The sequence below is a fragment of the Tursiops truncatus genome, chromosome 17 (genome assembly GCF_011762595.2).
Source record: "Tursiops truncatus isolate mTurTru1 chromosome 17, mTurTru1.mat.Y, whole genome shotgun sequence".
NCBI classification, from domain to species: domain Eukaryota; kingdom Metazoa; phylum Chordata; class Mammalia; order Artiodactyla; family Delphinidae; genus Tursiops; species Tursiops truncatus.
In genome coordinates, this window is record NC_047050.1 from 940,210 (window position 1) to 968,126 (window position 27,917).

Consider the following 27,917-nt stretch of genomic DNA (forward strand, 5'->3'; position numbering starts at 1 on the left):
TCAATTTGTACCCAACCTACAACACGATGTTTAGGGACAGATGCAAAGCATTAGTTCTTTGCATCATGAGTTCAAATCACGGTCAGTTAGGGCCCACGCGTTGGCAAAGAAGTTAAAAGACGGTGCGGCACAGGGACGGGATCTGTCCTCACGCGTTGGCCCAGCCGGTCTTCCCGGAGGGTGTGAGGTCACATGTGCTGGAAATCTCAAAATGATGCAGGCCTGAAAGCCAGCATTCCTACTTCTACAAAGTTACCCCAAGTAAGTAAGCGACGATGCACGTGAAGAGATTTATCTACAAGGACAGTTCATTTCGGGAAGTATCTGTAACAGCAAAAATGTGGCCATATCCAAGCGCGAAGGGCAGGGAAAGAGCCTCACAAGCCCTTCTTTCTCAAGCTGCTACCTGACGCCCAGGGGCACCTGCTGGAGAGTGGGGGGCAGGGGGAAGGCAGGGCTGTCTCCAGGGCTTCCTGGCCAGTGGGTGCAGTGGGATGTGACCCCAGACGAGGGGCTGCACAAGGGGAGTCCCAGGTGTGGGGGGAATGCACTGAGGGGCAGGGCGGGGGATGGGGACCAAGAATGGGGTCCAGGTGGAGACACAGCGGAGCCAGACAGAGAGCGAGCTCCTCATCCGCTGGCAAGGGCGGCCTCCGGCTGACTCCAGAGGGAAGCTGAGAGCCGCACCCGGGCCTCACCCCTCAGGTCCAGGGAAGAGCACTCTTGCCTCTGCCCACCCACAGGTGGGTTTGCCTCCTGGTGCCTCGTGGTACTGTGCATCCCTGGTGTTTACCCAGGGCCGCTCTGGGCAGCGGGCTGTGCCCTCAGACGCCTCAAACAGTAACACAGATCGTATGCACACAGGCTCCGTGTCTCTGAGTCTCCCTCAGGGCCCAGCAGAAAGACGTTTCAACGCTAAATGCCAGAACCGTTGTGCTCTGGGTGCCACCTTGATCATTTCCTGCTCCAGAGGAAACTCAGTAGTTTCAGTGATTTTGTTTTAACATCTTTATTGGAGTATAATTGCTTTACAATGGTGTGTTCGCTTCTGCTTTATAACAGAGTGAATCAGCTGTACGTATACATATGTCTCCGTTGGACAGGGAGGGTGGGAGGAAGACACAGAGTTTCAGTGATTTTTAAACGCGTGCCCAGCATCTTTCTGACGTGAGGAAAATAACTCATGATGATATAGTCTCTCTATTCATTTCATTCATACAAACATTTTATGACAGTTATGTGTCAACAGACAGTCTAGGTGATACCTTGTCTCCGCAGTGTTCACTCGTCTGGCCAAACCCAACCACAGCTAATAAGGAACCCCTTGTCTTCGTCTATCTTAGTGGCGTCTTACGCCAAAGTTGAATGATACACGTTAGTCAGCCCTGACCCCTCTCACCAAACACGCAATTCACAACCACGTTCCGAGCTAAGCAGGAAAAATACACAACACGGATGAGGCTCCTTTTCTACTCACTTGAGACAACAAGACATTTAGGAATTCACACCTCGTTGAACTCGTTTGGATCTTTGAATACTTGGGCTTCAAATTCTTTCTGGTTCTGCAAAATGAAAGTGTTCAAATTAGTACAGACTTTCAAAAAAATAAACAAAAAATGTTCCTTAGGCCTCCTAACATCCGAAGAGACGGGCAGTGACCAAGGAGGAGTGGGGTCGGGGACCTGGGAGGGGCTGCGTGTTCACCCGCAGGCGTGGACTCTGCTCCAGCCCAGCGCTGGTTCTGGGCCCACAGGGTGGGCGAGACCACATGGCCTGGCTCCCAGGAGCCCCTGCCATGAGCTTAGGCTCTCAGCCAGGAGCCGGGAGCTCAGCTCACTGCAGTGGGGGCTGCAGGAGTGTGAGCGCATCAGGGGTCCAGGGGGCTCAGCACGAAAGGGAGATGCCTCCTGGCTCGGGAGGCTCTGGATGGAGAGCAGGGGGTGGGGGAGGGACGAGGTCGAGCGAGACAAGAACCCAAGGGCCTACCGCCTGGGCTTTCTCAGCAAGGTGGGGGTGACCTTGGCAAGAGCAGTTGCAAGAGGGGACGGGAAGAAGCGATGGTCGTGTAGGTCATAAACATGGACAATTCTTCCAAGACGCTTGGCTATGACAAAACAAGCCTTGGACAGGAAATAGAAGCAGGTGTGGAACTAGGGGAAGTTCTCTCCTTTGCTTCCCTCCCTCCCTCCCTTCCTTCCCTTTTGTTTGTCACATGTGACAGGTTTAGGTCTGTTTAAATTCTGATGGGAAGGTTTTAGTAGTGAGGAAGGAGGTTGAAGATGTAGGGTAAAGATGAAGGTAAATGATGGAGTTTCTGAGGAGATGGAAGGACATAGATCCAGGACTCTCCCTCAGGCACTTCTGAGATCTCTCCACCCATCCATCCACCCACCTTCCATCCAACTATCCACCTGTCCATCCACCCATCCACCCACCCATCCATCCACCCATCCACCCACCCGTCCACCCATCCACCCATCCATCCATCCACCCACCCTTCCATCCAGCTATCCATCTGTCCATCCACCCATCCACCCATCCATCCATCCATCCACCCATCCATCCATCCACCCATCCACCCACCCGTCCATCCATCCACCCGTCTATCCATCCACCCATCCACCCATCCATCCATCCACCCATCCACCCGTCCACCCATCCACGCACCCGTCCATCCATCCACCCATCCATCCATCCATCCACCCACCCGTCCATCCATCCACCCATCCATCCATCCACCCATCCACCCGTCCATCCATCCATCCACCCATCCACCTGTCCATCCATCCACCCGTCCACCCGTCCACCCATCCACCCACCCGTCCATCCATCCACCCATCCACCCGTCCATCCATCCACCCACCCGTCCACCCACCCACCCGTCCACCCATCCACCCGTCCACCCGTCCACCCACCCACCCGTCCATCCATCCACCCGTCCATCCATCCACCCATCCACCCGTCCATCCATCCACCCACCCGTCCATCCACCCACCCGTCCATCCACCCACCCGTCCATCCATCCACCCATCCACCCTTCCATCCACCCACCTGTCCATCCATCCATCCACTCAACATTTACTAGGGACCCACCATGTGCTACACACTACATGTGAGGAAATATGGTGAAAACCTCCCAAGTTCCTGCTTTAGGGACCTTACATCTACATGTCAAGACAGACAATAAGTGAGTAAATATATTCTGTGTGACGATAAGAACTGTGAAGAGAAAGAAGCAGGGTCGGGGATGGAGGGGAGGAGAAGTTAAGATGATCAACAGCATCTGAGCAGAGACTGAACGAGGCGAGGTCTGGAGGGAACATTCTGGACAGAGGTCACGGCGAGCACAAGGGCATCAGGGAGGCAGGGCAGGTGGCCGGGGGGGGGCTCCAGGGGAAGAGAGGACAGGACACAGCAGGAGACGTGGCTGGAAAGAGAGAAAGGGGCCTCGTGCAGACTTCAGGGCCCGCCGGGGAGGGGCTCGAGCACCAGAGGGGCCTGAGAGCCTTTGTGTTTTTACATATCCTGGATATTGTGGAGGGCAGTCAGTAGGGGGACAGCAGTGGAAGCATGACCTGGGCTGGGTGACTGATGACAGCGACTTGATGGGGGCTGGTGGCCAACAGACGTGGGAGAAGAGATTATATTCAAGGGTTTATTTTGAAAGAGTAGCGAAAAGTGTTACGAGAGAGAGGTTAAGGATGACTCCTAGGGTTTTGACTGAACACCTGAGTGCGGGGGGTGTCATTTATTGAGTTAGGGAAGACTGGGGGAGGGGCAAGTTTGGGAGAAAATCAAGAGTTTATTGAGATCATTTACTCCGTATGTTGAGAAGGCAGCTGGAGATACAGACTAGAGACTGGGGTGGGTGGGTATAGGGTAATATTTATATATCACATCCCTCCATCTGCCTAAAATCTTCCAACAAAACCTCGTGATCTTCAAGACAAAATCCAGCTCCGAGCTCCATGGACTTGGCCCTCTGTGTCTTCCCGCTTCATCATCAGTCTCATGAACCTAATACAGGTTCCTTTGTATCCCCCGCTTCCCTCGCTCATGCATGTCATTCTCTCTGCTTGGGCCCTTCTCCCCGGCTGACCGCTGTGTCCGCAAAGACCCGGGGACACTTCCTTGTCCTTCCAGCCATACCCCCATCTCCCTGCAGCCTGTTTCCGTGCTCCTTATTTATTTTTTTGGTTACACAGGCCTCTCACTGTTGTGGCCTCTCCCGTTGCGGAGCACAGGCTCCGGACGCACAGGCTCAGTGGCCATGGCTCACAGCCCAGCCACTCCGCGGCATGTGGGATCCTCCCGGACCGGGGCACGAACCCGTGTCCCCTGCACCGGCAGACGGACTCTCAACCACTGCGCCACCAGGGAAGCCCCCTACGTGACATTTTGGTCACTGTTCTGTGAATGTAGTGCCGTTACCTTTGGGTCAGGAAGACACGGTCCAAATGCTTCCAGCAGAAGAGTCTCCTCCCTCACAGCCTGTTCATAGTCTGCGAAGGACAGCTTCCCGTCGTGGTCGTGGTCCTGGGGGCAACCGGCCACACCGCAGTTAACATGGAAAACATCACAAACACACACTGTCTTCTCATGGCCCAGTGTTCACAAAGAAGACGTCAGAAAAGTATGAGGCTAAGTACTGAAATTGAAAGGAACTGTCATATTATGATAAAAGAGCACAGTCCGAGTGCTGTCTTTCACCAGGCAGGAAACTGAGAGTTACTCTGATTTGAGTTCTTATTTCTACCCCACATCTGTGGATTTCACGAGAAAACTCTAAATTACCCATCGTACCATTTTCTTCAGGGTTATTTCCACCAGGTCTTTGATTCCTTCGTCGGGGTCCTCCTCGGACGGCTGCTTCAGGAGGCTATCCTTCAGCATGTGGAACATCTCCTCCTTCGAGATGAAGCCGTCGCCGTTCAAGTCAAACACGTCAAAGCAATCTTCAAGAAAGAACCGGTACGAATGTGCTGCGGCCAGGAAGGCGGCCTTGGTTCTGATGGTGTTCAAGGCCCAGGGCTCCAGTGGTGTTTACATCAAGCCTCGGGCCTCAGGGCAATCAATTCCCCTAACAAATGCCTGATGTCCGCTTACTGAACATACTCAACAATCCTTAGAAAGTTTCCTACACTTAGCTTCAAAGAGCAGGCCAAGGAGCAACGACTTAACATTCTCATCGTGAAAACCTTGGAAAACGGATTGAACTGCGCCTCTTAAACAGAGTTCATTGGGATGAATTAGGAATTAACTAAGAATCAGAAACTTGAATCGATGTTGTATGATGACAATTTGAGTAACAAAATATGTAAAGCACTTACCACCTTCATACGTAAACGCATGCGTACATGGTCCGCACGTGCACCACCTGCCTGTGCGGTCTGGCTTGGCATGGATTCCGCCTCAGAACTTCTTGATTTGCCTTTTTATTAATTTTTTTCAACCCTTATTATTGACCTGAATTTGCTCTGTAAAAGAGGCTGATGGGAATTCACACCAAGCAAACAACACACAAACCCACCCCACTGGCTGGGCTGGAAGACATTGATGATTTTCACTCTTTCGAGGTACTTATCGTAAAGTGCAAACCAATAGGATAACACGAAGTCTTACATTTCATTTTCTCTTCCAGAGTTCCCCGAAGAAACACGGATAATCCATACACCCACTCTGATACAGCTATGCAACCATCATTGTCTTTGTCAAACCCTCGGAATACTAAAAAAAAAGAGAGAAGTAAAAAATGTGACACTTGTGCTGCGTTTCTATTCTCGGTGACGGACCCGCACAGGGCTACGCACTTCTGAAATTTAGGCGAAACCTCACGCCCATATGGTCCCATGTTCTCATTTGATAAAGGAGGAAACTAAGATGTCGTAACATCGGAAAACTCTTTTACTTAAGCGTTCACGTTTCCCTTCATACTTTGTGGGAACAAGTAAATTCTGAATAGCTAAATACATGAATCAACAGTGAACGTATACACATACAGGTACATTAAATTTGTTGATATATTAACATAAAACATATAATTTTATATTTTGTTACCCAAGAAAAGTACTGCTATTACATGATAGATAAGATTATATGTTAACTTTTATTGGAATACTCTTGATGATGTAAGGAAGTTTAAATGTCCTTTTAAAACGATTATTTATTGTTCTATTTACTAAGTAGGAATATAAATAGCTCGGGTTTTCTGATGTAAAGAAAGGAAACCTAGTTATTCAAGTTGACTTTGTCCTCTTCCTAAATCCACAGAAAGAGTGGTTGCTACCTTCTTCCCTACCGTGCTTCCCTATGAATGTAAAAATTAAACTTTTATGTTCAAATGGATTTGGAAACACAGAACGTGAAGCTTCCCGCCCAGAGTTTGTCCAAACTCCAAACTGTTTTTCCCAGTTATGGCTGGATTTGGCCCGTCTAGACACTGACGTCCGCTCACCTCTGTCCATGATCATGTCGTCCGTCATCCCAAATGTCACGTGCAGGATGTTCCGAAAGGCGTTCCGATCCAGCCCGACGTCCAAACCCTGCCGCTCTGTCACATCACCCACCAAGTTATAGAAAAGATTGATAAGGCATTTCACTTCAAATTTATTAACTGTGAAAGAATGAAATTGAGATGTAACAAAAACGCCTTTTAATCTTTAATGTCCAACTTAAACTTTGCACAAATGAGTTTTGTAGACAAACAACACTGGAATCATGAATGGGCAGCTGTCAACAGGAGACGGTTCTCTTTTGAGATTCATGACCCTCGAGTTACCAGAGGATGGTCACTACCCAGAAGTTCCCACTGAAGTGAGGGCAGCAGCCGTCCCTCCAAACAGATGTAAGTGCAGTCACAGTTAGAAAAAGGACGATAATGTTAGCCAGGTCGCCTGAATGCGGATTGTGGGGTCTGATTCTGAGTAACCATGGCGATGTTAAAAATGGTAGCTTTCCCCCAGCATTTTGATTACAGGCATTCGTGAGATTTGCAGTTTAACTCTTCCCTGGAAATAGATACCAGCCTCCCCCAAACCAGGCAACGACTTTCCTCTCACATTAGCCTTCGTGAAGCCGTGCGCCAGAGTTTGGAAAGCAGAGTCACCTGTTTTCCAATAAGGAAGGAGTTAAGCATATCCAGCACCCAGGAAGGTTCTCGCTGTGAGGGCTGGAAATGAACAGGCAGCCGTGCAGCAGCACTTCGGAGGAAGGACTTTTGTGTCTAAGGGGTGTGCACGCACAGGCCTGCTTGCACACACACGACTGCAGAGAGGGTGGTGCTGTTCACACTGAGCTAATTGTGTCCCATCGCTGTCCGAGGTGTGTAGGTGGAAGGATCAGTGTCTGGCATTAGAACATGAAGGTGAGTTTCAATACGAGGTAAAGGTGGAAGATGGGGAAGATCTTAGTTCAAAACAAGACAAAATTAAGGTTGAGTATTTTTAAAAGCAAGGACGGAAGCTGTGTGCATGTAAAGGAAAACAGCCCAAAGAAATGGATAAATCCCACCTCATCTTACAGGCCAGGAGAGGCTTGAGGGCGAGTTCCAGTTTCGGGTGCCACAATTTAAGACGAACATTGAAAACGTTGGAAAACAAATGATTTAGTAAATAAATTGATAAATAGTAGAAATAGTGTAATGGTTATAATTTTAAAAAGAGCCTTTACTTGCCACAGAAAACGGTATGAATGGTATGTCACTTCAAAAAAAAATTACACATAGAAATACTACAGAATCCAGTGATTCCACTTCTGGGTATTTGCCCCAAAGGATTGAAAGCAGGGACTCTGATACTTGTACACCATTATTCATAGCAGCAGTCGTCACAACAGCCAGAAGGTGGGAGCAATCCAGGTGTCCATGGGTGGATGAGTGGATGAATAAGATGTGGTCCATCCATACAATGGACCATGAGTCAGCATTAAAAAGGGAGGAAATCGTGACTCCTGCTACAACTTGCCTGACTCCTGACTACATCATGCTGAGTGAAACAAGCCAGATGAAAAAGGACAAATATTATTTGATTTCACTTATATGATGTACCCAGAGTGGTGAGATTCATAGAGACAAAAAGTAGACGGTGGGTGCCAGGGGCTGCGGGAGGGGGAAGTGGGGAGCAACAGTTTAATGGGGACAGAGTTTCAGCTGGAAAGATGAGAAAGTTCTGGAGATGGATGGTGGTGACAGCTGCACAATGTGAATGGACTTAGTGCCCCTGAGCGGTGCACTTAAAATAATTAAAATGGTCAATTTTATGTCATGTCTATGTAACCACAATAAAAAACTCTAAAAATAAAAAGTGATGTTAATGGCTGGGGAAGAAAACCTTGCATGAAGAATGATGCAGTCTGATCACATATATGAAATGCTAGCTGAGGGGATGTTGATTAGCCATTTCCCATCTCAGCTGAAATAAAAATGAAAGAGTATTAGCTCAATTTATTCCCCAAAAGATCCAAGATGGGTAATTTTTCCACAGGAAAAATTCTCTTGCTGAAATGTTTCTTATATCATGCCGCAACTAAAAGATCCACGTGCCGCAACTAAGACCCAGCGCAGCCAAATAAATAAATAAATAAATATTGGGAAAAAAGAATACTAAATGAAATTAAGGAAATTCGAGAATGGATTTTCATCTTTTTGTAAGGTGTAAGTCTGCTGTGCAGATCAGATCTGCAGAATGGTGGATTAACTAGACAAACATTTAAGATACTTTCTTCTTTGATTCTACAAAATCTATCCATTTCATCTTGGTGGGATTATCACCTGGCAACTAAAAGGAAATCTGACTTTAGAAGAAAGGTCCTCTGTTTAAAGAAACTCAAAATTATTATAATGCCCATGATTAGTCACTATTTCTATAGAATTTAACTGGTAATCATCAAGGTTCTTAAGGTTCACTTTAAAATTTTTATGTAGGACAAAAATCAAAAGAGTTGACTGGTTTTCTTGCTGTGTTTTCGCTTATCTTTTCCTTTTATAAATTTATTTTATTTTTGGCTGCGTTGGGTCTTCGTTGCTGTGCACAGGCTTTCTCTAGTTGCGGCGAGCAAGGGCTACTCTTCGTTGCAGTGCACGGGCTTCTCATTTCAGTGGATTCTCTTGTTGCGGAGCACAGGCTCTAGGTGCGCGGGCTTCAGTAGTCACGGCGCGAGGGCTCAGTAGTTGTGGCTCGCAGGCTCTAGAGCGCAGGCTCAGTAGTTGTGGCGCACGGGCTTAGTTGCTCCGCATGTGGGATCTTCCCGGACCAGGGCTTGAACCAGTGTCTCCTGCATTGGCAGGCAGATTCTTAACCACTGAGCCACCAGGGAAGCCCTCACATCTTTTAATATGTTCACAGAATATCTGCAATACATTGCAAACTCACTTGAACAGGAACTAAATCAAATTCAGTGTTCGTTGTGTATAGCAGTTATTGCACTGTTTATTTAAAATGTTTACTAGATGTTTAAGATCTGGCCTTTTCCCACAAATGAAAGTATTTTAAGAAAAACAACAGAACAAAACTCTCATCAGATTGTAATAACCATGATAATATCTTAAATTATAGGATGACTTTTTTTAGACGTAACTTTTATTTCCAGCACCATCCTGACAGGATTTCCTACCACTCATCATATAAGCTACTGAGTATGATTAGAAGGCACTAGATCCCATAATCTCTAGGACTACATGAGAACATGTTTGTTCTTTCTTTGCACAGTGGGAGCAGTCTTGGGATTATGGCTGTGGGATTATTGCAATAAGCACTCAACTTCTAAGATTTCTCGTCACATACCTCCCTCATCTAAGCCATATCCACAGCTTCCTTGCCCAAGCACAGTCCTGTTTTTCAGTCTGAATATAATTCTAAGGTTACCTGTGAAATTCTAGGACCACTTTTCAGACTATGTGTGAGATGGGAGCAGATGTCTTCAACAGGTGTCCATCTTGCCACCTGCCAAGTCTAATCCTTCACTTTGCTGGAAAGTTGGGTCTAGAGTTGGGAACAGATCCTTTACTGTGTGTTTAGCTTTGCTGAGCTTCTTGGACTCCAGGCACATTTCCTTGCTCTGAGATACAAGTTTCTGGGCCACTTCACCGTGTCTGTCCTAAGGATGTTCAACCCCTGATAACCACTTTCCCTTATAGGTCTCTTGGTAATTCCCAAAACTTGGACCTTGCCAGTTGATTTGCTCTAAGAAGAGCTGTTGGTTGGGCTACTTTTCTTGAGTTCGGTGGCTTTTAGTGCTTGTTTTCCACCTGTGTCTGAAGCTAAATCCACATGTGTCTCCAGGGTACATAAATCCCGTTTCTATAGCGTAAGGGTAAGTTAAGAGAAGGTTTGAGAAGCAAGTATGTGCGTGCGTGCGGGTACAGCACTAGATACCTGGATACTGGAAATGCGCCTTAAGATCATGGGCGCCAGGAGTGCCCGCCCCAAGGAGCTGATGTTGGTGTTCCCTTCCAGACTCCTCTTTAGGGTCGGGCGTGGAGAGGGCTCCGACTGCGCTCGGGCTCTGCAGGCGGAACAGTAGCACCGGGCAGGACAGGACCTGGCCCAGGAGCCTCTGCACACCCGGCACCTGATTCTTACTTACAGTGCTTGCAATTTTTAGTTAAGGAGTCCGTTAGCTTCTGCAGCTTCTTGCGGTTCATGCCGGCCGCTCAGGGAACCGGGTCGCGGCCCGTGTCCAGTGGGGCGGCTGCCGGGACCCTCGCGAGGCCTGGGCCTGGGGCTGCCGGCGAGTCTCCCCTGTGCGCGTGCGCGGTCCTAACACACGACGCGGCCATGGCAACGGCTTGGCGGCCGCCGATTGGCTGCCGGGCTGGGGTGGGCGTGATCCTAACCGGGCGACGAGCCATGGCAACGCCTGGGCGGCAGCTGATTGGCTCCCGGGCCGGCCGGCACTGTCTCCCTGGGAGGGCCGGCCAGGCGCGCTGCGACCGCGTTCCGACTGTGACGTCGGCGGGTGACCCTCCAGGTGTGGCTGGCTCGAGTTCACAACCCCTTTCATGAGATGCACCGTGAGTCCTCAGGGCTGAATTCTGTGGGGATGTCTTGGGTGGTGAGCGCGACACCAGGGAGGCTTCAGATCCTCAGCGAGGTCTGGGAACCCGGGGGTTGCAGGAATGAGCACGTGTGGTCCAGACGACGGCTTTTCGGGCGCGGGAGGGTGAGGGGCTCGCTCTCAGGTTGCCAGTCCTTTTGCCAGGAGGGAGTCTGCCACAGGATATCTTCAAGTTTTTGGTGATGCTGCAGAGACCAAGAGGCGCTTGGAGTAGTTCCCCGCCCCCTCATTCATTCTTGAGGTGGGGCTGGAGGCTGTCCGTGGAGTCTGGGGAGAGCCCCTGGCAACTTTTCAGCTTGTTAAAGAGGCAACCTCCCAAATAAAGACGAGCTGACAGCTGACACTAGCTCTGGGGTACAGCCTGACCTTGCTTTTCTGGAAAATATCTCAGTAAAATGGATCTTCTACTTATTTGAAAGACAGGTTCTTTGACTGCAAAGGCTAGTCCTTACGTCTTTACTATGAGAGGACTTTCTGCTCTTAACACAGATGAAACACCCTCTTTGAATTAAGACAGCGATAACATGGGTCAGCTCAGCCAGGAGCAAAAAACCTACAATATTCTCCCACATGTCACTTGTTTCGCTTCAGAAGGCAAAATGCTTTTGAATACAAATTATTCTATAGTGTGTGTACTGTCATTGTTAAACTGAAAGCAGAAAAATTCTGCCAGCGGTATGTAACAACCCCACATGAGGTCTCTGATTCTCTTTCCTTGTTTCATTTGTTTGTTGAATGGAGGACTGGGGTGCTGCTTGAATCCAGGGTCGAGGATGCTTGGGGAAGGCAGGCAGGCACTGTATGATCCTGAAGCAGGTTCCCTGAGAACTGTTAATTAATATGAAGTGATAGTGAATGTGAGATGGCCACCGTTAACGGTTAAGCGGTATTCCTGTTCGTGCCCTTGTCCGGCAGGTGCGGCGTTTCTAACAGGACTGTAGGGGACAGATGGAGATGGATGTATTCTGACACACGCACTGCGAGACCTTAGTGATCTGTCAGATGCCAGAGCCGTGGCAAATATTTAGTCCTTAGAGATCGTTGGGGTGCTCGTTAGAAAGGCAAGCAGCCCAAAGCGTGGCTGTCTGGGGCTAATAAGGGGAGCCGCTCCCGTCCCTACCAGGTGTGCTGAACAGACTCCCTGCCGGCGTGTCTGGGGAGCAACCTCCTCTCTGGGCGAGTTCAGGCGTCTGGGCAGACCTCATGCACTGGAAGCTTCTCGAGCACCTTTGGGGAGCAAATCCATTCTTCCTTCCTAAGCTTCAGGCCTGGGCCCCGCCATCTGTGTTCCCTTAAAGTGGAAAAGCCAGTGGAAGGGCAGAGCCACAGAAGGCTGATTAGGAGTCAGATCTGTTCTAGCAGCAGAGACCCTGCGCCTGCCGAGAAACCTTGGTGACCGTCCTACTCCCAGCTCCGCCTCCCCCCGGTCTTCCTTCTATGTTATTCTTTTAGCCAAAACTTTACAAATTCACCATAGCGTCTCTCTCATGTCTCTGAGAGCATTGTGGAACTGGCCTCACCATACGGTCTTGCAAACCTTTCTCAGGGAAAGCAGGCATTTACTAGGGGCGTCTTTTGTCCACATACTGGCAAACCTCAGAGCGTTCTCTACATTCTTGTGACATCCTGAACTTAATATTTTTAGACCCCAGAACGAGCTGTGGGCCTGATAGAGCCTGCTGAGTGCATCTCAGAGCCGGTGGTAATTTCTGTCCATAGACTTTGTTGCTTGTGGGGAGGAGATGCAGCATTGCGTCCCAAGGGCTTTTTCCAAGAGAGGCAATTAGGCCTGAACAGTTACCTCATATCGAATCAATCAGTAATAGAATAATCAAAAACTGGGCTGAATTTGTGCTGTGCATGAAGTGATCATAGAACTTTCCAAAGTTCAAGCAGCTTTGAGATGGGTGCTTTCGTGAACACAAAAGTACGTGAAAGTGACTATGAAAGTTATAACTGCTTCCTTTAATTTTGTGTGCAAACAGTTTTCTCTTAGACTCACAATTAATTGGAATTTTGCCATAATAAAGAGCTTGGACGTCGAATTGATGAAAGTGTTTCCCTCAGTGTGGACCTTTTATGATGGAGGCGTTTGGAAGCTGTGGGAAATGACATCACAGAATTGATTTCCAAGTACATTACAAGTCTATTATGAAATTACTTTAATGAAAGGAAAATAAAAGGTTAGTTATCTACATAATTTTTATTCATTTGTACCAGTTTTATGTTGTAGGGCGAGTAATGGGAAGTTCTGTGGGGACTTGAGCCAACCTTTCGGGCAGGTGACCCTCCTCTGGTCCCTCACCGCTTTCTCTCCCCTGTGCCGCTCCCCCAGCCCCCTGACAGCGCAAGGGGCGTCTCCCTCCAGGACTGCTGCCAGGCCTTCACTCCATCCCCTGAGGCCCCTCTTGTGAGTGAATCCCTCCTGCCTCTGTCCTCCTGCTTTGCCTCGGGACTACCCTTCCAGCGCTTGCCACGCTGAGTGATGACTCTCCTTCTCTGATCTCTCCTCCCCACTGGACTGTGAAGTACATGATCCCTCTCTCCTCACATTTGTGTCTGTTTTTATCTCTGAATCCCTTTGTCTGGCACCTGTCTGTCATCCTTCTGCATTTGCCAGTACAGCCCAGGCTCCGTGGTCCACACCCAGGGAGAGGAGTCGCCTGAGTGGGAGGAACCCCGAGCCCCTTCCTCCGCAGCCCCCGTCCTGGAGACCCCTGTGAATGTACAGCAGGGCCTTGTACAGAGGGCTGGGGAGCGAAGAAGACATTTTCCCAGTATACACACCAAACACTCACTGCTCTTAACACGTCTCTAGGTAATTTTTGGGAACCTTAAGCAAGTGAATGGTGGGGAAGGCAGACACCCGAGGTCTACTGAGGTTGGGGCCCTCACGTCTTACATATGCTTCTGATGCTGGAAACTACGGAGTGGCCTGTGATAAGTAAGTACTGTGACAGCAGTAATCAGTCAGCAGGTTGAGTAAGGGAGCTGACCCTCCAAGCCTCACGGAGCTGCCCATGATGTCCTGAGGAACCCACTGGGCTTCCTCCTGTGGCCCGCTGGGTCCCGGGCCCAGAGCCTGGCTCTGGCCACTGTGCTGTCTGAATCACCCTCCAGGGACTTGGGATCTGCCCAGGGCTCCCTTGCACCCGGTCCTACTGGGTCAGGATTGCCATCCTTCTTAAGTTTGGTCATTAGTGGGTGTGTAGTGCAGACCCCTTGTGGTTTTCATTTGCATTTCCCAATGACTACTGAATTGAATTTCTTTTTAATAGTAGGTTGTAAGTGTTCTTTATGTATTAGGAATGGAACACCGTTATCAGAATAGAGTCTGTGACTTTTATTCTTTTACTAGTGGCCTTTGAAAAGCGAAAGTTTTGAGTTTTGGTGAAGTTCAGTCTACCACAATTTAATTTTGTGGTTCATGCTTTTTGTGTGCTGCTTAAAAATATTTTCCTAATCCAAAACCGTAACGAGTTTTGTCCTGTATTGTTTACGTGGTTTATGGTTTTACCTCGTACATTTAGACCGCTGGTTTCCTTCAGTTAATTTTCGTATGTGTCTGAGGTAAGGGTTAATGTTCCCTATTTTTCATATGGGCACCTGATTTTTATAAAAGACTCTTCCTTTTCCATTGAATTATTCTGGCATTTTTGTCAAATACATCTCGTGGGCTTAGTTTTGGACTATCTATTCTGTTCCATTGATCACTGTGGCTGTTCTTTGGCCAGTATCACACTGTGTTCATTTCTGTAGTTTTATAGTGAATCTTCAAATCAGGGGGTGTAAATTCTGTAATGTTGTTCTTTTTCAAAATTGTTTTGATTAATTAACATTCTTTTCATTTCATATGACTTTTAGAATCAGCTTGTCAATTTCCAAAGAAACAAAATCCTGCTGAGGTGTTGCATCACACCTATTTGCATCACATCTATTTGCATCTATTGCATCTATTTGCATCTATTTGCATCACATCAATTTGGGTAGAATTGACGTCTTCACTAAGCTATTGCTTTTTCTGATCCATGGGCATGGTACGTCTCTCCATTTATGTAGGTCTTCATTACTTTCTCTCAGCATTGTTTTGAGGTTTTAAGTGTACACATCGGAGCATGTGTACATGTATTTATAGTATTTTTGATGCTAATATAAATGCAATGTTTAATATTGCAACTGTTCTTTGATAGTACATAAAATATAACTGATATGTGTACACGGATCTTGTATGCTGGAAACATGCTACACTCGTATATTCTTCCACTAGATTTTTTTTAGATTATTTAAGATTTTCTACATTGATGATCGTGTTCTCTACAAATAAAGGCATTTTTACTTCTTCTTTTCCAATCTGTATGCCTTTTTAAATCAGCATTGGGCACGTTCCCTCCAACACAGGGAACAAAGGGAGGTCCCTGCTTTTGCCCCCTTCCAGCGTGATGCTGAGGAGCGGTGGCGAGAGCGGACCCTCGCTTTGCTTCCTGTGTTGGAGGGAAGGTGCCCATTGTTCCGCATCACACGTGCTGTTTGCTGTAGCTTTCTCACAGATGTCCTACATTAGATTAGGAAGCGGTCATCTATTCCAAATTTCCTGAGCGTGTTTGTCATCAGTGGGTTGCTGAGTTTTTACTGCCCATCCACACCTCCCCCTGCCGGAAGTGGCACCAGCATCTGTTAGTTGAGCTGCACATCACAGAAAACGCAGGCAAAGCTGGAATGCCTGTCTCTGAGGAAAATAGATGACTCACAGCTCATCCTGGACCTTGAGAGTGTTTGCATTCTCTGCAGTGCTCTGAGCAGTAAGCATCAGTGCAGCACAGAAGGGTCCACCATCATGTCCCCACCCTCCCTCGTTGTGAATTATTGTCAAAGTTCCGTAGCATTTTAAGTCTCCGTTTTTATAAAGTTGACTACACTACTGACTTCGGTCATTTTGAACTGACTTCCTCACTGAAGCCTACAAATGACTGGCTTACTTGTCTGGTGCTGTCTCTATAGCCTCACTCAGGGGCTCTTGTTTTGTTTTTTCACTGTGGTCAGAGCTTCACAGCTTCACATTTTATTTTCAGTAGAACAGTCTTTTCATTTATTACTTCCTTTTGTGTGAGAATATACTTTCTTTGGCATTTCTATTATTTAGAGACTCAGCATTTTTCTCTTGAAACACAGTGGATCAAGCACCATAAGCTTAGACGTGTTAGACGTACATGGTGATGGTTAGCAGTGCACCCTTAATATTCCTCCTGGTCCTGTGGGGAGACCACCCTTCTCAGCCCTTCGCATCAAGACAGGACCATATCACCGGGTCCTGGCTAGCGGGACGCGGACAGAAGTGAGAGGGGCTGCCCCGGCCTGGCCACACCACTGATCTCTGCGTGGTCCCCTTCGAGCAGCTGGGCGGGGGTGGGGTACACATTTCCGGAGCCTGGGGCTCCGCGGTAAATCCTTGGAGGACAGACACTGCTTAGAGCGTCCTGGTCAGGGGCACCTTGTGTGGACACTGAGTGAGTGGAAGGTCTTCACTGCTCTACAGCGTTGGAGCTTGGGGTCGCATGTTACAGATCGCCTACCCTGAGCAATACACACCATCCAGCAAAGTGGGGCAGCCAGTCCCCCGACGGGAACGGGGTGCACGCCATCTTTAATGCTTCAACGAACATAGCTACTTTATGTGCATCTTCTGGTTGCGTTTGCTGAAGAATGAATGATTTATAATCTTGACATCCTGTCTCCAGAAGGAGCAAGTGTTGCCCCAAAGCTATTTGGCTTTTTTTCTCTTACTATGAAGCAATAGACCCCAAGTGAGATTTACAAATATTTCTCGTTAAGTTCATTAAAAATAAAGTACTCTGTTGAGTATTCCCAACCCTTAAATATCTTAAAAAATTGTAAATATTATTCTCTCCATTGTACGCGCTTACTTTTAATTGTCTTACGCTCATGCTGTCATTAGTTTATATTGTAAATCCCAGCGCACTGTCAGTTCAAGCTTCCTCTCCAACGATTCATTCGTAATCTCATAAATGGGAGAATCTTTCTAGTTTATAAATGTGTTTCTTTGTGGCCAGCTTCTTGCAGATCTGACCAGATCGTCCTACTCTCGGTGGGAGAGCTCCATGGGAGGGGGCCGGGCTCCTCTGTTCCCTGCTCGTGGGCTTGTGCCTTTTGTGTCACTGTTACCCTCAGATCGGGGTTTCTGCGAAGAAATGATTTCAACCTACTCGTCCTTTTTTTCAGGGCTAGTTCAGTCAAAACCAGAGAATTTAATCCCCAACTCCGCTTAACCAGGCTCATGTTTAAGGGCAATGCCCGTGACACTCTGGAAGCAGGGAAACAAATAAAGGGTCACATCCTCTCCCGCACGTCTCAGAATACTGCTCTTAGGACACGCATGTGACTGTCCTACAAACAGGAGAGCACATGGCCTTGAGAGCCTGCCCTGGAATACACGTTGTCACTTAAACAACAGCAACAAAAACTCATTCTAGTAATAACTCACGGTGGGACAGTTGTTTCTCAGTGACTTGTGAGAGCTGTTGCTACTTTTCTTTGTCCCTCTCGATGCTCTGAGGTGTCACACCTGAGCATGTAGCCTCGCCTATTACTTCAGACAGAAAATAGAGGTCATCCTTCACGAACTTTCTAAATTTTCACATCTTCCCCAGCTACCGTCAGGGAGTCCACCTACCCTTCCTTCCTGTGTCAGCAGAGGAAGTGTTTTCTCTTGGACAAGAAGAATCTTTATAATGTTTCCAAAAAGCACACCAAATTCCCTTCAGTTTTTTTAGCTTAAACTCACGTGTCCTTTTCAATGACATCCTTGAAAGTTTGGAAATAGGTTTTCTATTTTTTTCATCCCCATTGTTTCTGAGCATCTGCCTACCTTGAACCGTATTGTATTCTGCGAGGTGATATCACATCCTGTGCTGAAGAGAGATCCAGTTAAACAATAAAGAGTCCCAGCTAGAGCTTCAGTTATAATGACATCATGCGACATGTCAAAGTTTGGTTCGAGTTTGTAGATAATTAGTTTCCTACAATTTTCTGGCTGTTCGTCATCACTTTTTAGAGCTCGGTGGATTTCAGCCTCAAGATGAGAAGAACCTTCACTTTCTCTTTTACATCCCACAGTGGGTTTTACACCGAGTAGAAATAGCACAGCTTGCTACACTCGGAGGGTTAGAGCCAACGGATTCTTTCCTTTAATAAGATTTTACACATTTGAATTTACTTTGTGCAGGGAGCGCTTAGGAGGAATCAAATACATCCTTCTTCTCCTTCTTCTCCCCCTTCTCCTTCTCCTCCTCCTCCTTCGTCTTTGTTCATCCCTGGTGAAATCAGTTCCTGATTGAGGGCAAGTTCTGCTGCTGGCAGATCTCTTATAGCTCGCCTGACTGTTTGGGACTCACTGTAGGCAAAGGGCTCACGGGACCAAGCCTGCTGTTGATTCTGCTCCTTTCCCCAACGTCTCCAGCATTCGCCTATCAACTGACTCCATGTCAGTGAAACTTCACGATTGTTGTACTTTTTTGGATTCCCCTGAAACAGAACCATTCGGTTCAGACCTGGGAACCTATGAAACGAAGTGTGACTAACACTGATCTTAGAGCATGTGGTTAATGAGACCACTGTCTTAGGAGAGACAGGCTAAATCCCCGACTAAGAGCATTGTCTTATAATCACCGCGGCACTGACGGATTGGTTTTCTGAGGAAGGCAATGCTGCATTTGAGAAGCCGGCTTTGTGGCTGGGAGTGTCGATGCTGCTGGGAGTAGGGATGGGATGGGACCAGCAGGAGCTCAGGAGAGGAGAGGAGACGTCAGTCTCAGTAGAAAGAGAGTGATTCAGGTCGTCTCCTTGCGGTGGATGGAGGGCTGCTCTCAGGGATCGGCCGAGCTCTGGCGCATTCATTTCTCATTCAGTCTGAGGACTGAGACGTGGCCTCTCTTCGGTGGTCGGAGAACCTTGCATTTAGACAAAAGTGAGCCGGTTTGCAGAGCCTTGCACATTGATTCAGTTCTGCAGTGCTCCTTCTTGTTCTGGAAATCAAGTTCTTAAAAGTCTCTGTTTCAAAGTCTTGTTTCAGTCGTGGATGTGTATCGTTACGTGTGTGTGTCCACATAATCTGGTAATAGATGGTCAAGTCAGTCCGTATTTAGATTTAAAAATGGTTCATCTCCCCACTTCCTTTCTATGAGTAAAGCTCTGGGTCATGGAGAAATGCAGTGCAGGGAAGGGACTCGGAAACGCCCTTGGTGATGCCAGGGTCCTGGTCCCAACTTTGCGGAAGGTCTGGTGTGAGGCTTTGCTGCACCAACAATGCCAGCCCTAGTAGGAGAACTGTGAGTTTCGTATAAACAAATATATTTTGAGGCACTTTCGGAGTTATTCTCTTAAGAGTTGCTGAAAAATTGCTCTTTGATGAGAACCGCAAAGGGCAGTCTCTGCTCCCACCAGAGGGGTGTCCTCTCCAGCTGGCCCTGGGCGCCCTCACCGTCTCCCTCTCACGACAGGGCCCCGGCTTTCCTTCCAAGTGGGCGGTGGGTTGAACCCGGCTGGTCCCCCGTTCCCCTGCCACCTCTGACTTGCCGGGTCATCTCTGGGACAGAACTGCTTGGATGCGGGCCCTGGTCCTTCTCCTCTGAGGCCGCAGCCTTCTGAGCCTGCTGGGTCTTTGCGAGGCATCGCACAGATGTGTTTACATTTACAGCAGCGTTGGAAAGAGAGAAACTGTGAAACAGTCCAAATGTTGCCTCTAAGATGGTCACGAAATGCCTGGGTTTATTTTTCTCCTTGGCTCACTCAGAGAAACACAGATTTCCCCCAACCCGTGTGCCCTGAGCTGGGGCTCGGTGCCTCCTTTGTCTGGCCCGGGTCACAGCCACGTTCCTACAGCCCCTGGACCCCAGTCTGCTTCCTAGTCATTACTTTATTCCCTCCTCAGCGGTACCCTCGGAAGCATTTCCTGATCTTCTGGGGGGAGAAGCCCATGGTCAGAATAATGCACAAACCAGCCAATCAGAGGCAGGGCTGGACCTGAGCCAGGACTGCTCTGCATCCGCTACGCTGTCCCCGGGGCCACAGCTCTGTCATCCCGACTTCCTGCCGGACGCAAGGTCGGAGGCTCGCGTCCCCTCTGCTGACCTCAGCTGGCCCCTGTGTGGTGTGGACCCATCAGCCACTCCTTCACGGCTCAGCTGAGCCTGGGAGGCCCCCCAGAAAGTGGTGCACGCACAGCCCCCGTCTCTCCTCTTTACTCCTTTTCTGGGATGGAGAGTCTTCCTGTTGCCCGGACCCAGCTCTGTGGGGACGGAGGGGAATTCACGTGGAGGGTCTCAAGTCTGAAGGGTCCCAGCTCTGCGGGGACGGCGGGGAATTCACGTGGAGGGTCTCAGTCTCTGAAGTGTCCCGTGGAGCAGAGCCGCCCGCGGCTGGGAGCTCACCTCGGATCCAAGGGAAACCACCGTGTCTGTTTTAACCCGGCGGGTTGTTTCTGGGTCTCTGCCAGCTCAGCGTGCGGGTGGTGCTCTAAGACCTGCAGGAGACCAGCCACAAGTCACACGTGCACCATGTGAGAGCCTGACGGGCACCAGGGGTCAGGGGAGAGGCCTCCCGGGAAAAGAGGCCCCAGGGAACAGGGAAGGCGTCTGGAGGACACTGCAGAGAGGGGCAGCGGCGGCCGAGGCCCAGGCCTGTGGGGAGCGCTGCCCGGGGGCCGTGGGTGACAGCGGGGCTGAGCCAGCTGTGCCCACGACACCTTGCCCACGTCGCCATGGCTGAGAGCCGCAGCCCGCTGTCAGCTCCCGGGGCTGCGTTTGGTGATCTGGGCTCAGCTCAGCTCAGCATCCTCCCCCGTTTGCAAGAGCGGGAATGGGCGCCGCTGCCCCCAGCCCCGGCCACCCTGTCGCAGCAGGTCCGCGGCAGCACAGACCCGGAGGAGAAGTGGTACCTCCTTCCAGGGGACTTGGCCCTGCGGGGAGGGAGGAGGCAGGCTGGTGGCTTCCAGGGACCCCGCGGGATGTGGTCCCCTGGGGCTCGGCCACGCACGTTAGGAAACCCCCGAGGGCGAGGGGAGATAGGCGGCCTGGGTGACTCTTACATACAGGGCGCTGGGCGGCTGCCCTCCCCCAGGACCGTGTCCAGGGCTGAGACCCTTTCGGCCGCGTCCCGTGGTGCAGACCCGCTCGCCGGGCGGGAGACTGATTCCCGCGCCGCCCTGTGACCCCCTGGGACCGTGTGGCCGCAGGAGCCGTGAGGTCACACCGTCGCCCTGGGGACACGCTCACTTCCTCCCGCTGTGGGCTGGTGCGGAGAGAGGAACTGCTGAAAATAACCGGGAGGGAGGTCACCGAGGGAGAGTCGGCAGGCGGTCCCCGTGCTTCTACTAATGTGGACTTTCTCGGGCTCGAGGAAGTACTTGGTCTCAAAAATAGCCGGTGCTTTTCCAGGAGGAGCCTTGGAGCAGAGCGGTCCCCTGGGCCTGTGAGGCATCGCTCTCGCGGCCGGGCTGCCTCGGCCCTGCCCTGCGCTGCCCAGCTATTTGTGCCTGGGGCAGGGGACAGGGACCAGCAGGAAGGGAGAGCCCTTCCTCTCCTTGAGGAGGAATCAAGGGTGTTGAGCATCTGGAAACACAGCCGAGGGCCTGGACACGTCGGTTAAGGATAAAGGTTTCCTGAGAACAAATTCTGAGCTTGACTAATCGGAGTTTGCCAGCACTTATAACCAGGGCAGCGTGTTTTGACAGGTAGAAGCCTGGAGGTGGAGGGTAGGCACCAGAAAGGTGGCAGGAAACATCTACATCTTGCTTTCAAGAACAAGCTACGGTTATTCAATACTGACCGTGTGCCAGACAGCACTCTTGGCATTTTATCTGTTTTACAGCATCCGACCTCAGGTGAGCCCTGGGCGGTAGGTTGTTTTCCCCTCTGAGCTGCACTGGAGGAAGCTGAGGCCCGGAGAGGTGTGGTTGCTTCACGCCGGGGGCAAAGGGTGAGCTTCACCTCACAGGGGCTTTGTGTCCTTTCCAAGCGCACTGGTGGCTGTTCCTGTGCCACACGCGCGTGCGTACCTGTGCGTGTGTGCACGTGGATGCGTGTGTGTGTGCATGGTGCACTCTTGTATGATGCTTCTGATGGGCGTGCCTATGCCGGCATGACTGCAGGCGTGGTTTCACTGGCTCGCCCATCCCCAGGGGCCGCTTGTTCTCTGGTGCTGGTGCCTCGTGTGTCACCTGCCATTTCTTACTGGCCTGTGGTCTCTGGAAAGCCTTTCCCCTGGGAGACGGATGTGGTGGATGGCGCCTTCTGGGTAGAGAATGCTGTTTCCACAGGACGCACCGTGGAGTGTTTCCAGCGTGGGGGCTCACGGTGCAGCCCGGGTCCTGCTCCGAGCTGCTCTGTGGAGCCTTTGAGTTCTCGGCCGAGGGCAGGTTTAGTTTATGCTATTATATGCCTTGTCGAGCAGACTTCTTCCTGCCAGAGACGTTCAAGGCGAAGACCAGAATCTGAAAAGTAAACATCTATTTGTGAGGGCACATGAGCACACTTGATTACTTTGTATAGTTGATCACATTTTATATGATGTTTTAGACTCGACCTCACTTCGTGGCAAGGAATCCTCTTTTCTCAAACAGATCAAAAATTCATTGGTGTTTATAGCAAAACCTCATCGAGTCAGGCTGCCCCATGTCACACATCCTACGCAGTTACAATTTAAATTTCTAAAGATATGAAGAATTATTTGCTTAAAATGAACAACACACCCAAGGCTTGGGGCTACATAGACGCGTTTCTGTGTTCAGTTATGCTTTACGTGCAAATCTATGTGCTAATTACAGCACAGACTTAGTTCTTCATTCATATCCTCCAACCTTTTAATGGTTCAGATTACTACATGTGCAATTCCTGAAAAGATCTGACAGGAAAGCACTTTAAAGTTTATTATAATCCAAAATGTTTGTGTTTGGTATCTTACCCCTGCCTGTGGCCTCATCAGTGCCATTCATATGTCTGCTTTGGAATGCTTATCAGGTTCTATATTAATTATTTTCTTCTTATCTGCTTTCTCATAAACACTGTGACTCCATCAGTTATTCAGAAGGCCTAGCACAGTCCTCCCAGATGCTGGGGGACTCAGGGATCCTGCATCTTCCTGGCCCCTGGCAGTTGCTCAGACTTGGCTATTCATTCCGCCTGGAGGTGTAATTTGGTGCTTCTAGTTTCCAGAATAGATTTTATACAATCAATGTTAATTCTTCTATAAAGGTTTGGTAGCATTCCTCAGGGAAACTATCTGTGCCTGAAGAGTAACTTTTGGGGATGCTTTTAGTTACAAATTGGATTTCCTTAATAGTTAAGGAATAGCTTCCTTAAAAAGCTACTCAAATTCCATATGTCATAATGGGTAAGTTGTGGTCGTTTGTGCTTTTCAAGGAATCAGTCCACTCATCTAAGTTGTCACATTTATGTGTTTAGACTTGTCCATGTTACTCCCTTATTATCATTTTCATGTCTGCAGGATCTGTAGTAACATCCCCATTTCATGCCTGATTGGTAATTTGTGACCTCTCTCTCTCTCTCTCTCTCTCTCTTTTATTTTTTGTAAGTCTTATAGGAGGTTTGTCATGGTTGTTGATTTTTCAAAAAAACAAAACTTCTTATTTCATGGGTGTGCTCTATTGTTTTCATGCTTCTAATTTCTTTGGTTTCTGTCCTTGTCCTTCCATTTGCTTTGTTTACTTTGCCAGATTCTCGAGGTGGAAGCTTAGATCATTGACTTGGAAATTTCCCTCTTTTCTGAGGTAAGCATTTAGTGCTATGAATGTCCCTCCCAGCACTGCTTTAGCCACATCCCACACATTTTATTATGTGGCATTTTCATTCAGTTCAATGGACATTTTATTTGTCCTGAGATTTCCTCTTTGACCCATGGACTATTTAAAAGTGCATTGGTTAGTTTCCAAGTGTTTGGAGGTTATTTTCCATTTTGAATTTCTAGTTTGGCTCCATTGTGAACAGCAAGCATTCTGTATGATTTTAATTCTGTTAGATTTGTTGGCTTTGTTTTCTGACCAAGATATGGTCTCTCTTGATGTGTTGACTAGATCCTGTTGGTTGATGGTGCTGCTGAGTACTTCCGTATTCTTGGTGGTTTTCTGAATAGCTTTTCCATCAAGTGCACAGAGAGGTATGTTGAAGTCTCCAAATACTGTTGTGGGTTTGCTCTTTCTCCTTTCAGTTCTATCAGGTTTGTTTAAAAAATTATGCAGCCCTGTTGTTTGGTGCATACACATTTGGGATTGCTGTGTCTTCTTGGAGGCCTGACCCTTTTATCGTATTGCGCTATTCCTCTCTGTCACTCGTCATTTTCTTTGCTCTGACATCTCCATTAGCTGATATGAATATAGCTTTTGAGAGCTCCTTTCTTTTGATTAATGTTTGCATGATACATCTTTTTCTATATAGTTTCTTGAAGGCAATATATAGTTGTGTCACAATTTTCAATCCACTGGGCCAATCTTTGTCTCTTAAGTGCTGTATTTACATCATTTCACTTAATGTAATTATTAATTGTTATGGTTTAAACCTACCATTTCATTTTTCTTTTCAACTTATGTATATTTTTTCTTTTCTCTGTGTCCTTTTTTTCTGGCTTTCTCTGGGTTAGTTGAACATATTTTGGAGTTCCATTTTGATTTATCTCAGTGTTTTTAAATGTATCGCTTTCTGCAAGTTGTTGTCATTGTTGTTTTAATCCCTGTCTACGGGTGTCAATATTTTCCAGTTTGAATAAAGTCTGGAAACTTTACCTCCCTTTATATCCCATTTATAACCTTGTTTAAAATACAATTGTATTGTATATTTTCTCTACATATTTTTAGAGGCACATCAGAAAGTGTTACAACTTTTTGTTTTAACCATCAAGGGTAATTTAGAAAACTCAGTAGGAGAAGGATATGTATTGTCTAGATACATATTTTTACTCTTTGCATTGTTCTCATTTCCTGCCCTTCCAAGTTTCCCTCTTTCAGAAATTCCTTTCTGTCTAGAGAACTTCACTTAGCTCTTCTGTTGGGTTAGTTCTGCTAGCAGCAATTTTTTTCTTTATCTGAGAAAGTCTTTGAATTCCCTTCATTCTTGAAGGGTATTTTATGAGTATAGGAATCTAGGTTGATAGTTCTTTTACATCTTAAAAAATATTGTGGACTCTAATTTCTGGAGAGAACTTCACTCTCATTCAAATTGTTTTTCCCCTAGAGAAAAAGTGTTCTTTCTCCTGCTATTTTCAAGATTTTTTTCTTTGTCTTCACATTTTAGTAATGTGAATATGATGTTTCTTGGAATGGATGTCTTAGGGCTTATCCTGTTTGGGATTTTCTCAGCTTCTTGAATCTGTAGGATTATGTCTTTTGCCAGATTTGGAGATTTTGGAGTCATTATTTCATTGAATAGTTTTCCAGACACTTTCTTCCCCCTTTCTTTCAGGGACTCATGCCATGAATGTGAGAATTTTCTTTTAAATCTGCCTACAGTTCCCTGTGACTTTGTTCATCTTTTTCTTTTCTTTTTTCTACTTTTTTTGGTATTGTTCAGATTGGGTAATTTCTGTTGTTTACTGTCCAGTTAATGGATTCTTCCTTTGTCCTCATGTTGTTGAGTCCATATACTGAGTTTAAAATTTTTTTTTCAGTTATTGTATTTTTCTATTCTAAATTTCCTTTTGTTTTACTTTGTATCTTCTATTTGCTAAGACTTTCTGTTCTTTCATTTGTTTCCAGTGTGTTTGTACTTGCTCATTGAAGCACGTTTATGGTGGCTGCTTAAAAATCTTTGTCAGATAATTCTAACATCTTGGCATGTTGGTGTTGGTGTCTGTTGACTGTCTTATTTTTTATTCAGGTTGAAATTTTCTTGATTCTTGGTATAATGAGTGATTTTCAACTGAAATTTGGACATTTTGGGTATTATGTTATGAGATCTGAATTTTATTTAAACCTTCCATTTTAGCTGCATCACTCCAGCAGGGGGAAAGGGCCTCTGCCTGGGTCCTGCCAGATGAGGTTAGAAGTTCAGGGTCCCCCCTTGGCCTTCACTGGCACCTTCACTGGCACCAAGGGGGGAAAGGCTCCTTGTACAGCTGGTTAAATGTGGGAGTCTGGCTCCCACTAGGCCTCCAGCGACACCAGCCTGGCCTGGATGCTGAGGGTGCCTTGTTACTGCTCCCCACTTGGCTACACTGGCATCACCCCACTGGGGAGTGGGGGGGGTCTTCATACCCCCATTCAGGATGCAATTCCCAGCCCACTCATTACTTGGCCTTTTGTGACACACCCTGGCAAGGTGTCCAAGGCATCTCATTACACTTGGATGGAACAGGGAGCAGGCCCCTCCCTGTGCCTTTGCTGGTGGGGTTGGGGCCACAGTTTTCCTCTGGTGTTTGGCAAGAGTGGAGCACTTGTTGTCCAAACACTTTCCTTATTGACAGGCTGCCCCTTTTCCAGCCCCTTGGCTGGAGATGGCAGGCTTTCCTTGGGGCTTTTCTGGTTTGTGCCTGTTCACACTTCTGGGTGGCCAGTTCTTCAGCTCCGGGGCTGGGATACAAGGCAAAAAGGAAACCCATGGAATTCGCCACCGTCTCCCTTGGGTCCTGAGTTCTTGAGCGGCGTACCTTCTCCGCTCTACCTTTAGGTTTGTGTTGTATATACTGTTTATTTTTATTTGTACTTAGCAGGAAGAAAAGGGAAAAACATGTCTATTACATCTTTCTGGAAGCAGAAGTCCAATGGAAGGCTGCTAGATTTTTAGTTTCTATTTTAAAAATTTTACAAGCATCTTACTTATAGAAAGATTTTAGGACTCAGTATATTTGTGCGGTTTTCATAAAATGGCAACTCTCTTTTTCACACTCATATTTCCTCTGTGTGTACATTTAATATCATGCTATGTAATGCATATAGTATTATATTACATAATGTATTACTCTATATGTATTACATAAATTTAATGTATTATATACATTATAATACATAATATATAATTATAATATGTTATACATTAATTATATAATACATAGCTGTATTACTTTATATAATTCTGTATGTATTTTATGTAATACATACGCCACTACATGTATTTACATTATTGTGTATTATATATAGCAAACTGAGTCACCAATAAGCAGGTTTTGAGTCCTCCTTTGCCCGAGCTAGGAGCTGGGTGTCACAGAGCATGAGAGGCAGTTTGTTTGCCGGGAGGCCGTAACAATTGTCACAGACGTGTGTTTTCTCGCAGTTCTGGAGGCAGGAGTCTGAGATAAAGGGTTGGCGGGGCAGGTTTCTCCTGGGCTCATGGCTGGCCGTGTCCTCCTGCATCTTTACACGTCTCCCTCTGTATGTCTGGGTCCGAATCTCGTCTTCTTACAAGGACACGGTTCATGTTGTGTCAGGACCCACCCCCAGTGACCTCACTCTACCTTAATCATCTCTTTAAAGGCCTGTCTCCAAGTCATCCTCTTTGAGGTCCTGGGGTCAGGACTTCAGCACTGAGTGTCCAGGGCACCCCCGTCGGCCCCTGACGGGAGCCTGGGACACAGACAGCACAGGGAAGGCCGCAGCCTAGCCTGCCCACTGCTCCTGACTTGGACGCGGCGGCCAGGCCCGGGCTGCAGACAGGCTCCTGGCGGAGGTGGCCGTCAGGGCCGGGGCTCGAGGGAGGCTGGGCTGGCGTCACGAAGGGGCGAATTCCAGGCTGGAAGGGGCCTCTGCTCTCACTTGGTTCCACTTCCTGCTCCAAACAAACCACGACTTCTAACCTCCAGAGAAGGGAGCTGAGCCCCCAGGGGGTGTCCCCCCTACGGCGAAGGCTTCT

The 27,917-nt window shown here is 47.9% G+C and overlaps 1 protein-coding gene and 1 long non-coding RNA gene across 3 annotated transcripts in view; one reads left to right on the plus strand and one right to left on the minus strand.

Annotated features, from left to right (window-relative positions):
* LOC109548321 (uncharacterized) overlaps positions 1 to 27,917 on the plus strand; it is a 124,373-nt gene that overhangs the window by 12,931 nt on the left and 83,525 nt on the right. The window lies entirely within an intron of this gene.
* CLXN (calaxin) lies at positions 1,000 to 10,759 on the minus strand. Of its 2 annotated transcripts, none has more exons than XM_019925371.3 (6): positions 10,582 to 10,755; positions 6,455 to 6,613; positions 5,623 to 5,727; positions 4,804 to 4,955; positions 4,432 to 4,536; positions 1,000 to 1,562 (listed from the first exon to the last, which is right to left on the minus strand). In XM_019925371.3, the coding sequence occupies exons 1-6, from the start codon at positions 10,637 to 10,639 to the stop codon at positions 1,503 to 1,505; spliced, it is 639 nt and encodes a 212-aa protein (XP_019780930.2). In that variant the 5' UTR covers positions 10,640 to 10,755; the 3' UTR covers positions 1,000 to 1,502. The 2 variants fall into 2 exon arrangements, 1 of the variants encoding a protein (XP_019780930.2); XR_004522833.2 differs by having other exon boundaries at positions 1,520 to 1,562; positions 4,432 to 4,648; positions 10,582 to 10,759.

Bases quoted from the DNA above. Each gene is read 5' to 3' on its own strand.
- CLXN (XM_019925371.3), bottom strand. From the start codon at position 10,639: ATGAACCGCAAGAAGCTGCAGAAGCTAACGGACTCCTTAACTAAAAAT. The intron at 5,728-6,454 runs GTGAGCGGACGT...CTTTTTTTTTAG, and splicing joins CGACATGATCATGGACAGAG to TATTCCGAGGGTTTGACAAA. The intron at 4,537-4,803 runs GTACGATGGGTA...GGTTGCCCCCAG, and splicing joins AAATAACCCTGAAGAAAATG to GACCACGACCACGACGGGAA.